Genomic DNA, 16,764 nt, shown 5'->3' with positions numbered 1-16,764 from the left:
CACTAATCAGAGGGTCCCAGTCCTATACAGGGTCTGCCATGTGCTTGCTGTGTGGGCTTGTGCAGGTCCCTAGACTCTCCAAACCTCTAATTTGTCTTTCAGGAAGTGGACGTGTTACGTTAGAGAATAGAAAATGTCCACTCTAGCTTTAACATTATTTATCCTAAAAGGGCAACAGGTCCTGGCCCCTGATCCCAGGCAGGTAAATTCTGTACCTACCCCAATTCCATCTCTTTATCTGTGTGATTTCCATGGTCTCTCTGTTATCTGCTCCAGGATGTTATTATTCTTGTCCTCAAGAAAGTGTTCAAACTGAGCCCCAAATTCTATAAATCAAGACCAGAAATGATGGCGGTGGACAGGCTATCCAGTAGCCTTTTGAAATGCACCCCCTTATATAGTCAGCGGAGGAATTGATTCACTCCTTTGCCTTCCCTTTGTCAGGGTAAACGGTGCCAATCTCTTCAGAAAGTTCCCTAAGAGCTCCTTTCCCTCTCCTAATTTTTACTACTCAGCTTTTCACTATTCTTTCTGTTTCTCCACATTCTTTTAAAAAATGCAGGAGCAAAAATTGGGTCCAACTTTCTATTAAAGTACCCAAACCATAGAAGTGTCTCTTACAGTTCACATGTCCCTGTTTTCCTTCCTTTTTTAAAAACATTTAACGAACCACAGTTCCCAACATTTGGCCTATTGACCACTCTGTCCCTAACTGAGCTGGGGATATTCAGCCTGCATTTTCAGAGATGGATTAGAATAACTCTAGAGAAATAGAAATGATGGTTTCTCTGACTGAGACTATTCACTTTCTTTTAATTCAATATCATGTGCTTAATGAAAACTGTTACTGTTCCAAGTCAATTGGAAACTTATCTCAAGTGTTTTAGGAGGAAAAAAATGACCCTGCAGTCACTGGACTCTTGTTAATGGGAGAAATACTTGTAGTCATTTGTTTCATTTTGATAATCATGGTGGGGGAAGCTCCAAGGAGTATCCAATTCTATCCTCGTGGAAAAAAGATGTTCTTCACCAGCAGGTATTTCATATCGCATGCTCCAATCTGTAACATCATTGATCCTACTGCCACAGCAAGTATGACATAAGCACAGAGTAGGCACTCAGCTAATACTCAATGAATAAATGAATGAGTCATTTTTAGGAGCTCCTGCACTTCTAAAACTTCTGATTTCAGCATTCAGTTTAAACTATTCATTCAACAATTTATTAAATGGCTACAATGTATTAGTCACTGGTGATAAAGCAGTGGGGGAAAAAAGCAGATGAAGCCCCCGCCTTCATGGATACAGACAGTAAACAAGATAAGTACAAGTGTTAGATCATGATAACTACTGTGTAAAAGAGACAAGGAAGGGTTGGGGGTGGCTGGTGCAATTTTAGATGATATAACCAGGCAAGGCTTTACCAAGAAAGTGAGAATTGGGTAAAGATACGAAGGATGAGAAGAAGTGAGCCATCAGATATCTGAAAAAAAAAAATCATTCTAGACAGACAGAAAGTGCAAAGGCCCTGAGGTGGGTGCATCTCTGGTATAGTTGAGGATCACCAAAGAGGCCAGGAAGGCTGAGGCTGAGAGACAACAGGGCATCCAGACTATGTACAACTTTAAGTCATGACAAAGATTTTTGCCTTTTTTTCTGGGTGAGAAGGAAAGACATTGGAGGATTCTGCTGAAGGAACGCCTTGACCCAATCTACTTGTTCAAAGCCTCCCTCTGGCTACTGTGCTAAGAAGAGACTGTAGGAGGACAAAGATGGAAGCAGGGAGATGTCTTAGGATGCTGTGTAGATCACTACAAAATATACAGTTAGCTTGGATTGGGGGGTTAGTGGTAAAAGTAGTGAGACTTGGAAAGATTCTGGGCATAGTTTGAGGAAGAGACAAGACTTCCTCACCCACTACATGTGGTGTGTGAAAAAAGAGGGGAGTCAATGGTTTTTGTTCTGAGCAACTGGAAAATAAGTGGCCATTTCCTGAAAGGGGAAGACTGTGTGAGGAACAGGCTGGGGTGTGGGGCAGATTTTCAGGAGCTGAGATTTGGGTCTCTCACTTTTGAGGTTGCTGTTAGATGTCACAGCGAGGGCCATCTTCAGTTCCTTCACAACCTGGCAGGGAAGGAGACACAGACTAGGGCTGATCTGAAAGTCAGAGCCCTGGGGTCAGTTCATTAACTGCCTTTGGCACCTCAGGAAACTCCGTTCATCTCTGTGAGCCTGTTTTCTCATCTGGCGGATGGTTACAGTTGATTTGATGACTCTGTAAGGCCACCTCTAGCATCTTGACATGTTAAGATTACAAGAATTTGTTTGCTCATGGGTGACATTCACTTTTAGCAGGGACACAAAGAGCCCCTCTTCATTGACCCTTTCAGTAAGATGCCCTCTTCTCACAGAAAAGAAGTTCCTCAAGAATGAGGAGCGTGCTGGGCCTGACTGAACTCCTTGTTCTTATTTCCTAAAGAGAGGCAGGACCTTCTTACTCTAAAATCTAGTAAGATTCACCACTATCCCCATGTCCCTGCTTGAGCTCACTAGTTAATTAACTGCCCACTTCAATTTATCTGTGATACTTAATGGAAAGACTTTTCTGTCTACTAATGGGACAGAAAGCACCTTCTGAGGTTTTTTTCTCTCATACTAGAATACCCAGCTAAACCACACTATAAATTAAAAGATGTGATGGTTTCAACACACAGTGGTGGTCTCTCTGAATGGGAAGGTTAGGTCTGTCAAACCTGTGTAATGCCAGTAATGCCAAAAGATGATGGAATATACCAATATCAAAGATTTGATAACAGACCCAGGAAAAAAAAACTCAGTGCGTGAAATGAAACCTACAGTTTGCCCCAGAGAGAGACCTAGGATTAGAGGAGAAAAGTCACCTCCACCCTGAAGGTCAGTCTGATGATCCATTGGTAGAGCAGATCATAAGGACCCTGAAACCTTGGCTCTGAGACTTGCTGCCTGGTTATTGGAAGAAAAAAGGAGACGGTCCAGTTTGGGGATCACCATCTGGGCTCCAGAAGAGGATGGGTAAATGTGGAGGAGGAAGATGCCTCTTGCCCTCTCTGCTCTGGAGAGACACATTTCCTAGGAAAAGGGTACATTCAATTGCAATACACGAGTACCCAAAGTCATCCTAATTTCCTATTCAGACTTCTCTTTAGAGCCCTGTGGGGAAGAAATTTGAAGTGGAGATTAGGATGACTTTGGGCACCATGACTTCTCGTGTATTGCAGTTGAATGTCCCCTTGCCTAGGAAATGCCTCTCTCCGGACACGAGTTTTGGAACTGAATGTGTCTCACCTTCCCTCTTCATGCCCATGACAAGGCACTTCTGATAGCGACAGTACTGGCAGCGGTTGCGCTGACGCTTGTCAATGAGGCAGTCTTTATTATCCCGACACGTGTAGATGAGGTCCTTCCTTATCGTCCTCTTGAAGAACCCTTTGCAGCCTTCACAACTGTATACCCCGTAGTGCTTTCCTGGTTAGAAGAAAAGAACATTCCATAGATTGTTCTTGTGTTTATTTGGATCTTTCATTCAAAAGAACCTCTTGGCTCTTCCCCCAGAGAAACAGGCATATCACTTGGGCATTGGGACAGAAAGCGAATAATCACTAGCAGAGAATGCAGGCTTGATCACAGGAACCAAACTAAGACACAGCAAATACACTTTTCCTTGTGTCTTTCCTCTGCATTACTAATTCCAGAGAGAATTATTAGAAAATTCCTAAAGCTAAGGCTTTCTTTATATTTATTTTATAAAGGCAACTCTTGGGTTTAGTTAAGCAAATGTTCTGCCTCCATTCAAAACATTAGTGTAAATAATAAATAAAAATATATATGCTTGTCACATATTACCTAGCAGGAAAAGAACCCCAACTTAACTAATTATAATTGAGACCCAAGTTCTTAGGAAACCTATTTAAGTTTATTATCCTTTACCATAAACTATGAACAGAATTCTGAGTTATGAATTGTTAAGTGCTATTGACTGTTGAGGAAATTAATTGCTGTTTGATCTTTATATCATCATATGACAATCAAGCTATGACATAAAGATCTGATAGAAGCTGATTTTGCAGCCGGGCATGGTGGCTCACGCCTGTAATCTCAGCATTTTGGGAGGCCGAGGTGGGAAGATCACTTGAGGTCAGGAGCTTTTAGACCAGCCTGGCCAACATGGTAAAACCTCGTCTCTGTTAAAATATATATATACAAAAATTAGCCGCGCATGGTGGCGCATGCCTGTGGTCTCAGCTACTCCAGAGGCTGAGGTATGGGAATCACTTGAATCCCGGAGGCGGCGGTTGCAGTGAGCCAAGATCATGCCCCTGCACTCTAGCCTGAGTGACAGAGCGAGATCCCATCTCAAAAAAAAAAAAAAAAAAAGAAGGTGATTTTGCTTAATCCAGACTAATTTGTTGCATATTTCATTGCCCTTATTACCTGTCCACACATGCAGTTTTCAATTACCCCAGGCAGGGGTGGCTAATTTGGGTCAGGAGAGCCACCAAGCCCATCCTCAGACAGGCATCATGAATCAATCACAATCCTTTTTCTAGGTAGAAGTCTTCTTAATACCAGGCACTATGCTTGATTGATTGAAATTGCAGAACTTCAAAAATATAAGGAAACAAATCATTCAAAACATATTTGTGTCTGATTCTTTGAATGTAATATGTGATGTCATTGAGTTACAGAAATGACATGACTTTCTAATTCTGTTTTACTTAGGTTTCCAGCATCTCAGGGGTTTACAGTTCAGAGGAAGCCACTGTAAGATGAAATGATGGTTACAGATAGCCTGCCTGAAGAAAAGCCAGCCTTTGCCTCATTGGTTGACCATACTACAGGCCGGCTTTTCACATTGCTGAACTCACAGCAATGATAAATACAGGATTTTATCTTGGGCCCAGAAAACCTAGTGCTCTCAGTTCTGAAATATTTGTCTTAGAGAAATATGGGACCAATTTTTCAACTGTGTGACATAGTCATTCCCATGGCTTTTCAATATTTAAATGAACCTCATAGACTTTCAACTAGAATAAGCATAGCAGAGAACACACTGTCGGGCTGTGGCTGGTGTGCTATTACAGCAATGGCCAAGTCTGCATGATTTGGGAAATATTTTTTGAGAGCAAGAAAACATCAGCCATTCAGCTAGGTAAGTTCTAGGTGCCTGGAACTTTCAATGGAGTGACATTCTTTAGTGGCTTTGGTGGCATTAAGAGTATAAGGAAATATTCAGTTAGCCATCATGGACAGCTATAGAAAAGAGAATAACCTCCTCTTATTATTGTTCTTCAAATAATCAAATCGGAGATTCAGATGTGTTCAAAATTGATGGGGAGGGAAATATGGGGCAGGAAGAATGGAGAGGAAAGAAGCAAGGAAAGAAAGAACTGAGAAAAGGAGAAGAGAATCAAAGATAAGTTGGTGAAAACACATTTATTTCTGCCTATAAAAGCATATTGAAAATCTAGAATGTTATAGCAAGAAATACGCTAAAATATTAAAGGGTTTATTTTTCTTGGGGACATTATGGGTAATTTTTTTACTTTTCTTTGCAGTTTTCTAGTTCGTTCAAATCCTCTACATTAGGACATTATTTTTACAATTGCTTATCTGGGAGGGGTTATTCTTAATACTTTTTTTTTTTTTTGAGATGGAGTCTCATTCTGTGGCCTAGGCTGGAGTACAGTAGCGTGATCATGGCTCACTGCAGGCTTGACTTCCCAGGCTCAAGCTATCCTCCCACCTCAGCCTCCCAAGTAGCTGGGACTACACCAAAGCACTGGGATTATAGGTGTGAGCCACCACACCCAGCAGAAATACTTGATAATCACAACAGCTTCTGTTTCTCAGATACATGTGTAATAGTGTGACTCCAGAGAAGGGTTTCTGAAATGTTTCCTGTAAATCTCATCCTCAAAAAATAAAGCCATCCTTTAAATTCATCAAAACGGCAGCCTGTGAACCCAGTGACATAAATGTATAGGTGGGTCCCCAGTTAGCCCATCCTAAAGGGCCATTTTCCTTTCATTGAGTACAAAGTATCCAGGCAGACAGTGAGCAGCCCCTTCTCTGTGGCACTTTTCAGGGAGTGTCTGCTTCTGCATGTACCTGAGGATCTGTCTCCACAGATGGCACAGATGTGTTTAACCAGAGATCCGGGGCTGGTGGATGGGTAGTTCATGTTTCCAATCCCGGGAAGCCCTGGTAAGGGCTTGATGTCCTCTGAACTGCTGACACTGTTGACCACATTTAGCTGCAAGAGAAAAAAATACTGTAAAGCACAGAGCCAGAGTAAACTCAATCCCCAAGGCCTAAGGCAATGAGGGCTTACTCAAGAAAAAACAAGTTCTATTTCAAGAAACAGTTTCCAAGTACAGAGTATTTGAAACTGCCTATCTGTGAGATGAACTTAAGGGAGGGATAAAAGTGCCATAGGAGGAACAAAATTATTTCTAGAAGCCAAAACTTAAACCAAAAATCACAACACATCTCCATTAGAGTCTATTTGCTTTTATTCATTTTACTCATATGTTTTATTTAAGCTAGAAATCCATGCCAAATTACACACCCAGGACAATGTCAACTGTGTATTTTAAAATTTTTATCAACTATTGACTGCCTATTCAGCCGTGCTGCAAGAGGAACTACGACCCTCAGGCTAAAGACTTACGCTCTAAGAGAGCCAAGCAAAAAAATGCAAATTCATTCATTAGTCAATCAACAGATATTCCCTGGGCACTCAGAATGCCAGACACTGTGCCAGGCTCTGGGGTACAAAGGCAAAGAAAAATACACACCCAGAAGGAGTTCACGGTAAAATGAGAAAGGACATGTGTAATGGTCATCTCTGCAAGCACACTGAAGATGCTAACTCGAATACATCCCTTATTGTAAGTTAATATCAGCTCCCCATCACCATCCCTGTATCTCCCAGTGCTCTTGGTAAGATTCCTCAGAAACTGAGGCTAAGTATCTTGTGTTCACCAAAGAAAGCAAATTGAATACATTTGAGCCACTCATCCAATCAGCAATAGAAACCCAGAAGGTATATCTCTCATTCCTCAAAAATGTACAATGTCATCAAGGAGTCAGAACATGCACAAAAAAAATAAGAACACTTACAAGCAAGTTCAAACGATGGTGGTGCAGGATATGCATGTTACTAAGTGTCCAATAGAGGTAAAGGTTTAGTGGTTAGGAACCACTGACTTCCCATGGTTTGTCTGAATTTTGAATCATATTGCCTAACCAAAGTGACAATAATACTCAAACTGAATCAAAGGTATGATTTTCCTCTCTATTCAAGGCCTTTGGGACAGAAGAAAGGTTCAATAAACAGAAACTACAATAGAGCCTAAGCTAGGTTCCTTCTAAATTCACGAGCTTTTTCAATTCACTAAGCAAATATTTATTGAGCGCAGGAGGCAAACAGAGGCTCTCAGTTAAACACTATGAGGGATACAAAAAAGAAAAGACACAGCCTTTGGTGCTTTGTTTTGAAATCAACATCACTGTTAATTTTTAAAAATTAATTTGCATAATAAATGACAACACATATGTGATAGAAAAATTCCCTCTTCCAGCACCACCCCTTTTTTTATACAAGGCTATGAGAAGACATGTGGAACTTGTAACCAGTATTTTGCTTTGTTTTCATGTAGTACACTGGTTCTCAACCCTGGGGGCTTTGAAAAAAAACATGGACCTCATCCATGTCTTGAAATTATGATTCCATGAGTCTGAGGTAGGGCCTTGGCTCTGGCATTTCTTTTTTTTTTTTTTTTTTTCCTTTTTTTGAGACAGACTCTTGCTGTGTTGCCCAGGCTGGAGTGCAGTGGTGCCATCTCGGTTCATTGCACACTTCACCTCCCTGGTTCAAGCAATTCCCCTGCCTCAGCCTCCCAAGTAGCTGGGATTACAGGAGCATGCCACGACACTTAGCTAACTTTTTTGTATTTTTGGTAGAGACAGGATTTCACCATGTTGGTCAGACTGGTCTCGAACTCCTGACCTCAGGCATTCTGCCCGTCTTGGCCTCCCAAAGTTCTGGGATTACAGGGGAGAGCCACTGTGCCTGGCTGGCTCTGGCATTTCTTAATTTCACCAGATGACATTAATGTGCATCCAGGGTTAAGAACCACTGCCATAGCATGACTTCTAGGCAATAACTTTCCTCAAGTGCCTCAAAGAAACAGAGATTAGCACTTGGATCCAACTCATGAAATGGAAGAACTTTAGGTCAGATGACCCCACAGAGAGAGCCCTCTAGCTGACCACGGCTCTGTCCCCAAGTCCTCAGAGGGACAAGAAAAATCATGGGAATAAGGAAGAAACCACCACCACCTGAGGTTCAAGGGGTCCCCACCCTTCCTTCTCCTCCGACCCTCAACTCCAGCAGGACCAGCTCCACTGCCACCAGCCAGCAGCAACCACGGATAGTAATGATTGCCATTGCTACCATCTATGGAAAGCTTGCTCAGTGCTAATTAATTATGTTAATCCTCTCAACAACCCTAAGAGGTCTCCTATTTACAGATAAGGACATTGAGCCTTAAAGTGGGTTTATTCATTTGTTTATTCAGGAACAATATGGAGATCCAAAACGGAGGGAGATGCAGGCACTGCCTCAAGGAATTGGCCATTAATGTGATTAAAAGTCAGTTTGGATCATTCAGGAAGGAAAGATCACATGCTATTGAGATCAGGGAAGGCTTCATGAAGGAAGTGGCATTTGAGCTGGGACGTGACAGCCTTCAAAAATGGGTAGGATTTGGATGGGCTAGTGATGGGCAGAAGGCTTTGAGAGCAGAGGCCTAGAGGGAAGCCCAAGTGTTTGTGGAGCAAACATGTCCAGTGGATGGATGGGAGATAATGCTGAGAAGTGCGCTATGACAAAGCCTAGAAGCTGAATTGCCTTGCTAGGAGAATTGATTTAGTTTGGGAAGCAATAAGCAGCCACTAAAGGCTTGGAGCAGAGAAATAATTACCTGAAACCATTTCAGTAATACAGTGAATGAGGTACAGCATGAGGAAAGATTAGAGGAGACATCCAAGGTATTGCACCTGCCCAGATACCAGGTTAGGTACCTTACCAGGTTTGACTGCTTGGAGCCAGAACCCCAAGATCCTGGATCTCAGATCATCATTCCCCATTCACCACATTGTCTGCCTTGGGTGAGAGGTGATCCTCAATCCTCAACTGCCCTAGCAGCTTCCTTCCTCACCTCCTTGGCCAGGAGCCCCTGCAGGAGCAGACTTGCTTTGGGGCACTTTCTCCCCAGTCTGAGCCACCAGCCCCTCTCCAACACTCCTCCTCTTCATGAGTGGATAGTGGCAGGAGGGGCAGTGAGACAGGTTGGTTGATGTTTTCTCTGTCCATCTCTCTGGCTGGCTTGGGGTTTGTTTTGGGCTCAGAGCAATGGCAGATGAGATCAAAGGCAGCCATCAGAGCATAAACCCATTAGCTGCCTGGTCCCCAAGTCCCCCAATCCCGGCTGTCTTGTTCCATTAGAAACAGTCTACTGAAATAAGCACTTTAGAGCCGGGATTCACCAGGCAACTCCTATCTGCTGCTGCACGCAAGCCAGCTGCTCCCTGAGAACAGGAAAGAAACATACTTGTCTGCTGGATCGTCTTCCCTTTTGCAGACTCAGCCAGGGACCAATTCATTCTGCATGCTTCTGGAGCCATCCTTGAACATTGAGTCCTGTATTTCTGAACTGTGTTCAGCCCAAATCCTTCCACCAAAGGTTAGGCTGCAGGCAGGCACTCCCATTCCAGGGAGCAGAACTCTTATAGTGGCACAGCCTTAATCTAGCTAAGGCCTTCATCATGAGGAGTAATAAGCCTGGACCTCCAACATGGGTTTGGTCTAAACCTGCGACTTCCTAATCAGGTCACTTCACTTAGCAAAGACTCTATTTCCCCATTTTTAGGTGAGTGTGTGTGTTGCTGGGGAGGGTGGGGAGGGAGGTTGAGGCTTCAAGTCTTTTGTCCCTGGCTCAACCAGATCTGCTTTTATCTTATGTGTATATCAGGCTTCCAACTATGCTTTCATCTGAAGAAAAGACTTGATGACTTAATTTTTTAAAATCATCAGACGAGATGAACTTTAAGGTCTATTCCAGCTCTAACATTTGCAATTTTTATTTATTTTCTATAAAAATGCAAACAGACTTAAGAGGATAATAATTCAGTTATCAATAAATATCTAAGCAGAAATTAGCAATGATAGAACCCAGGTCAGGCTGCAGAGTTCAGGAGGGGATAAAAAGACAGGAGTATTGCAAAGATCTGTGAGGCCCATTCCGGAGTCCAGCCAGCAGACATCATGCTGACAAAGATGCAATATCAAACATACACACACAAACACACTCAGAAAAATGTTTCCTATATCACATTATCTACAAAGTACATAAATATCTTCCCAATGATATATTGATGTCTTTAGAAATTGCATCACTCCACTTAGATGCTCCCCAGGGCAGGGATTAAATCTCATACACATTTTTGGTATCTCCAGTGCCCAGTACTGGGCCTGGTTCAATAAATGCTTGTTGAAATGAACTTCTCTAGAACCTCTCAGAAACAGTACACCTGAATTACCTAAGTGTATAATACTATCACCTGGGAATAATCCTAATAATACCAAGTTACTGCTATAGAGCATTGCATGTCTAGAGAAGTGATTTTTAAATCCACATCTTCTTTGACATGCCTAAAAAAATCCCTGTAGGGTAATCAGGGCAAGTATTTGTAACCCCACGATAAAGAAAAGGAAACTGAAACAGAAACAAGTTAAAGTGGTTTGCAAAAGATTACACAATTCCTGCCTTCATCGTACCAGTTCCGATCTCTTCACTCCTCAAGATCAAAAATCCAACAACTGCAAAAAGAGAAGCTCAAACAATGAAATGACAGAGCACAGAGGAGACTGGCCCTGCCTGCTGCTCCCACCCCTAGACACTTCCTCCTCCCTTCACCCCCAAATTGTACTTACGCGAGACCCAGGTCACAGAATGAACATGCTTCCATCATGAATCCCTCTCAGACCAGTCCTGGGCGAGGAAGGCAGGATGCATAGGAATAATCTGCCCAGACGATCCAGAGTCCAGCTCACTGTAGCTAACACCAAGGCCTTTTGTCCAGTGTCATCTCGTTAACCGAGCAAAGCATTGCTGCAGTGTGGTTCCGGAGCCCAAGCCCAGAACACTGCTCAGGGTCTCAGGCTGCTGAGCTTCCCCAGCACTTGGCAAGCTTAATATAGCTCCCCAAAGCCAAACTTGGCCTTGGCCTCTGCACACAGCCCAGTTGGCCAGGACCAAAGCTTCCATCTGACCTTTCAACCCCAATCCCTCTGTACAGACATATGGTCCAGGAATAGCAGCCCTGCTACTCACACAGCTCTGAAGATGAATTGACTGGCCATGTTTGGCTCAATCAGACTTGAGTGTGGTTGCTAAAAGCAGCCTCAGAGGGATGGTGCCTTGCCCAATTCCTACCCACAGGATCTGTCTACCACCTCACCCTATTTTATTTCTTTTCAGATATTACGATTTTTATTTGAAACTATCTTGTTTATTCCTTAGGTTTTTGCCTGTCCTGCCTGCTATTGTGTGATTGCCATGAGAGTAAAGACCTTGGCCACCTTATTCCGTGCTTATCCCTAAAACCTAGGACAGTATCAATTAGTACCTGATGCATAGTAGGTCCACATAAATAGTTATTGGGATGAATGTCAATGCCCTTTGCAAAACTGTACTTTCATTCCAAAACTACAATGTACTTTCTGTCTGTAACTACCAGATTTTACTCACCTTCCTGGACTCTGTTCACAGGAAAGAAAGGAAATAAACAAACCGTATACATTATGAAGCATAGGGTATCAATGGCCCTGCTGATTATAGTGGGTGGGGGTGGCATAAATACATGTACACCCCCGCTGCTGCCCCATCCCCACTCCTCTGAGCACTGGGGTCAAGGAATATATATTGAGCAGTTTATAATTCCCTCTCTTTGCTCCCTTCAGGTCTGCTCCTGCGTCTATGACAGCACACAGACAGCACTGAAGTGCAATGGATCTGCATAATGTGGCCACCTCTCCCACAAGATTACCCGGGAGCACTGATTATCCATCTTTTAATCCTTGGCTGCCAACAGGAAGATCTTGGGGTCACTGTGCAAGTCAGCATACATCACAGCATTAGGCAAATGCAGGGTTGTGAACACAGGGCTGCAAGCCAGGGGACAGGTTTTCATTGTGGCTCTGTTTTTGACTGGCTGTGTGAGGCTGCACAAGTCACTTGGGCTCCCCAAGTCTTGGTACTTCATTTGTGGCATAAAGGGTTTGGACAGAATGAGTGATCCTCATTTGAGCAAGAGTGGGGCAGTTAGGATCCCCTGTGGGGCTTTTGCTACCTGCACAAGGGTCAAAATATGGGATGAGAGAGAAATGTGTACTCTGAAAAAGGTCCTACAGGTGAGAACCATAAGATTAGAAACTGGGGTGAAGATTACTGGCCAAATTATACCCAGTAAAGTAGTTTATTTGGCCTGAGGAATGCTTTAAAAGTCTTTGAATTTGAACAGCTTTGAGGGAGCAGGGCAGCTCTCCACAGTCCACACCTGCCCCATTGACTTACACACCCCTTCCTTCACTCACCTGTGTTACCTGACTGGCCCCAGCTCCTGGAATCCCTACACTAGCTGATCTCTAAGGCCGTCTCCAAATTATCTAATCTATGGAGCAATACATTTTTGAAGTCCTTACTGGCTCTATGCTATAACTCCACATGAATTTGTTTTCAGACCCCTAGAATATGAGGTGTCTCAGAGGAGACTCTAGGCATGGTCACTGAAGTTCTCTCTGGAGTAGCAGAAAATGCTGACATAAAAGAAGCCCTTCCTCCTCTCTAAAACTGTATTCAAAGGAGGCTTTGGGACTTTGTTAGTCAGTGATCTCCAGAGAAACAGAATCTATAGGAGGTGTGTATGTGTATATATATTTTAAATTTTATTATAAGCAATTGTCTCACATGATTTTGGAGGCTGATAAGTCCCAAGATCCACAGGGTGAGTCAGTGAGCTGGAGACCCAAAAAAGCTCATGACATACTCCAAAGGCCAGCAGGCTTGAGACCCAGGAAGAGCAAATGCTTCAGTTCAAGTTCAGAGACAGGAAAAAAAATGACGTCACAGTTCAAAGGTCATCAGACAGGAAAGTTCTCTTACTCAGAGGAGGGTGAGCTTTTTTGTTCTATTCAGATCTTCAACTAATTGGATGATGCCCACTCACATTAGGGAGGGCAAACTCCTTTACTCAGTCTACCTATTTAAATGTTCATCTCATCCAAAAAACACCCTCTCAGAAACACCCAGAACAATGTTTAACCGAATACGAGGGCATCCTATGGCCCAGTCAAGTTGACACATAAAGGCCCTGCCAGTTCTGCCTCTAGGTGTGCTGGTAGTTGGGGCAGCAGGGACTCTGGCTGTTATACAGGGAGAGAAGAAGCTATGGCAGATGGGATTATTGTTCCTAATACTTCACTCCTTTTAGTTCTTCATATTCTTTGCATTGTTTCTCTGCAGTACTTCCCACTAATATAGACACAGCCTTCTTCCTTGCCCCATCAATGTTGGAATCTGTCATATGTTTTGTTTTGTTTTGTTTTGTTTTGTTTTGTTTTGTTTTGTTTGAGACGGAGTCTCGCTCTGTTGCCCAAGCTGGAGTGCAGTGGCATGGTGGCACTATCTCAGCTCACTGAAACCTCCGCCTCCCAGGCTCAAGCAATTCTCCTGCCTCAGCCTCCCGATAGCTGGGATTACAGGCACCTGCCACCACACCGGGCTAATTTTTTGTATTTTTAGTAGAGACGGGGTTTCACTGTATTAGCCAGGATGGTCTCCATCTCCTGATCTCATGATCCACCCACTTCGGCCTCCCAAAGTGCTAGGATTATAGGCATGAGCCACCGCGCCCGGCCTGAATCAGTCATGGTTTTCTTAGGCTGATGGAATATCAGTGGGCATGATTTGAGCAGAGGCTTCACTGTACTTTCTGGATTGGGTTTGGACTTTTGCATTTCTGTGATACACCACGAGAAAAGCATGCCCCAAGTAGCTGCCACTCCTACTGAAACATGAGGAGCCTGCAGCTGAGCCCACTCACCCACCATCTGAAGCAGAGCCATCTGTCCTAGCCTAAGGTAGACATATGAGTGAGAAGATAAGTGTTTGGGGATTTTTGTTATGCAGCATTATTGCAGCAATAGCCAACCACTACAAGATGGGAAGGATGATGAACTTAGTGTGGCATTGCTAGAAGGAAGTAAAGTTATCTGGCCATCCTATAGGCTCTGCAGAGTAGCAATCTAGCATGCACCATGCATATACTTCTTCTCCTCCATCATAGCAGAAGGCACTCAAAATTAAGGTAAAGTTTCCTTCCCAACCTCCCATAGTCTCAGAGACAGCATAGCATGTAATGCAGTCTGCCTTGTTCTCAACTTATCCATTGACATACCTGCCTATTTCTCCTCTCATTTGTAAGCTCCTGGAAAGCAATGGCCATTTCCTGATCATTTCTGCATTGCCTTTAACAAGAGCACGTGGCACTTCAGTGACTCAATAAATGCTCATGATTGAATTGAGAAGAATAAAAGGGGTCCATTCTGCTGAGAGATGTTGAAATCACAGCCAGGGCTGAACTGCTAAAACTACAAGGAAGGCCCCCTTTTGGTCACAGTCTCCTGGACCATGAGGAGTTGTCAGTTCTTCAGGACTGCTCAGCCTGAGGACACATGCAGTGAAGGCCCTGCCTGAGGGTCGTCTGCAGAGACCATTCAAACCCTTTGGCGAGCACGCATTATGGACCTGCTGAGTGCTGGTTCTGCTCCAGGGGCAGCCTGGGTGAAACCATGTAAGATGGCTGGAAAGGCCTTGGAGAGGAAGAACACTTACCTGAGAGCTGGGTGGGGCAACCAAGTTGATTCCTGGAGGCGCTGCAAGTGCTCCTGAGGGTGGGCCCATGGCAGAGGTGATGACTCGATATGGAGAGCCCAGGGCATTGAGGGGGGTCCCCACTGCACTCAGAGTCCGTGGGGCACTCACTGGGGTATCCGTGTAGCTGGGGTGGCTGTCCATTGGCTTCCCTGTGGACAAGGCTGCTGATGGGCTCATGGATGTAGAGCCAGTGTGGCCAGGGGAGCCTGTAAGAAGAAGAATATAGATGGTGGGAGGTTGGGGAACATGGAAAGGGACCCTGGGGGACAGAGGCCCAGCCCCACCTTTCTTTCCTGTATCCTGCCCCTCTTTTAGCCACACCTACACACCTGTAAGCCCTAGGTGCTCTCACCTACACTACCCTGGTGGTATAAAGACAAGCGAGGGACACAGAGGGGAGAGGGCCTGCTCTAGGACAGAAATAAGCATGGATGTTCTCTGGGGCCCAGCTTGGAATCCACTCTGGACTATGCTGGATCCACAGCCAGTGCAACAAGGGGCACAGTCCAGAAGACCCCAGCCTGAGTGACTGTGGCCTGGGCCAGCCAGCCAGGGAAGGTGAGTCTATACCAAACCTCGATGGGGAGAGTGAGTAGGTTCCCAGGCTGCTCCATAATTCCCTGACTAGAACTCATATTGCTCTGATAATCAGGGCAGGGCTGAGATTCATTCATTTATATGCAACAAACATTTATTAGGGTGCCAGGTGCTGGGGATTCAGAGCAGAAGAGCACACAGTCGCTGACGTCAGGAGTCACATTCCATAATAATGATGGGGAAGGCAGTGGCTGTTGTCATACCCCTAGTTTCCTATATCTATTGAAGCTTTATGTACATGATGTTCTTGTCCTGTCCCTCTCTATAGTACAGGGTTAATTAGCACTCAGGGGAGAAGACTTGGAATGGCTAGGCATGGCTTTATGGCCACAGAGGCCCAGGAAGCACAGGAAGGCAAGTGCAGACCAGACTGCCGAGACCATTTCTGCCTCCAAGAATAGAATGCTGCAGCCAAAAGTGTCTGTGGAACAGGGTCTGGGTGAGGAGGTCATCAGTATCACTTTCTTCCAATAAATTGAACCCACATTCCCCTGTAGTCAGTAGCAAACTCGAGATGAAACAGGAGAGTGCCCTCCTGTCATCTTGGGAGCCCCGCATGGAACATTCTCTCCAGAAGAGAGGAGCTATAAGCTTTAGGATCTGTAGCAGCAAAGCAGAGACTAGAAAACACCACAGGGCACCCCACCGTGGATCCCATCACTAGATCCCTGTGCAGCTAGCATGCAAGAACAGATGCGAAGAAGCCATGTGCACAGTAGCTGCACGCAGCACATCCATGGCACCCAAGCTGTCCACATGGATAGAAAGGGAGAGGATTAAGTGCTCAGTAAGCACAGTCTGCTGGAGAAGCTACCCCATTCTCAGATGCCTACTGTGGGTCAGACACCTTGCCAAGCAGATGGGATAAGAAGTGGAGGAAGTCATATGCCTGACTTTATGTGGCTCATTATTCATCCAACAAATATTTCTTGAGTGCCTACTACATGCAAGGCACTGTCCTAAGCCTTTGGGCAACATCAGTGGGTGCTAAGTGTAATGTCAGGAGTAGGATGCTAGGAGAAACTGGCTTCTTTCAAGTTCTGGTAGAGAGCAGGAAGTGTCAGAAATATAACTGTGTAACTATTCTTAAACGTAAATACCCCACTGGAAAAAATGTCAACCTGCAG

At 44.3% G+C, this 16,764-nt stretch overlaps 1 protein-coding gene across 2 annotated transcripts in view; it reads right to left on the bottom strand.

Annotated features, from left to right (window-relative positions):
• Positions 1-16,764, bottom strand: part of RXRG (retinoid X receptor gamma) — a 44,780-nt gene that overhangs the window by 12,917 nt on the left and 15,099 nt on the right. The window contains exons 2-4 of one of the 2 annotated variants that reach the window (XM_513962.7): positions 14,999-15,246; positions 6,147-6,291; positions 3,324-3,503 (exon numbers count right to left, since the gene is read on the bottom strand). In XM_513962.7, the coding sequence (XP_513962.2) occupies positions 3,324-3,503; positions 6,147-6,291; positions 14,999-15,246 (573 nt within the window). Of the gene's footprint in view, positions 1-3,323; positions 3,504-6,146; positions 6,292-11,037; positions 11,272-14,998; positions 15,247-16,764 lie in introns of those variants that run through there. The other variant, XM_003949632.6, reaches the window with a different exon arrangement.

The sequence above is a fragment of the Pan troglodytes genome, chromosome 1 (assembly GCF_028858775.2).
Source record: "Pan troglodytes isolate AG18354 chromosome 1, NHGRI_mPanTro3-v2.0_pri, whole genome shotgun sequence".
NCBI lineage: Eukaryota > Metazoa > Chordata > Mammalia > Primates > Hominidae > Pan > Pan troglodytes.
The sequence above is the reverse complement of the archived record's forward strand: the minus strand, read 5'-3'. Positions and strand labels throughout refer to the sequence as shown.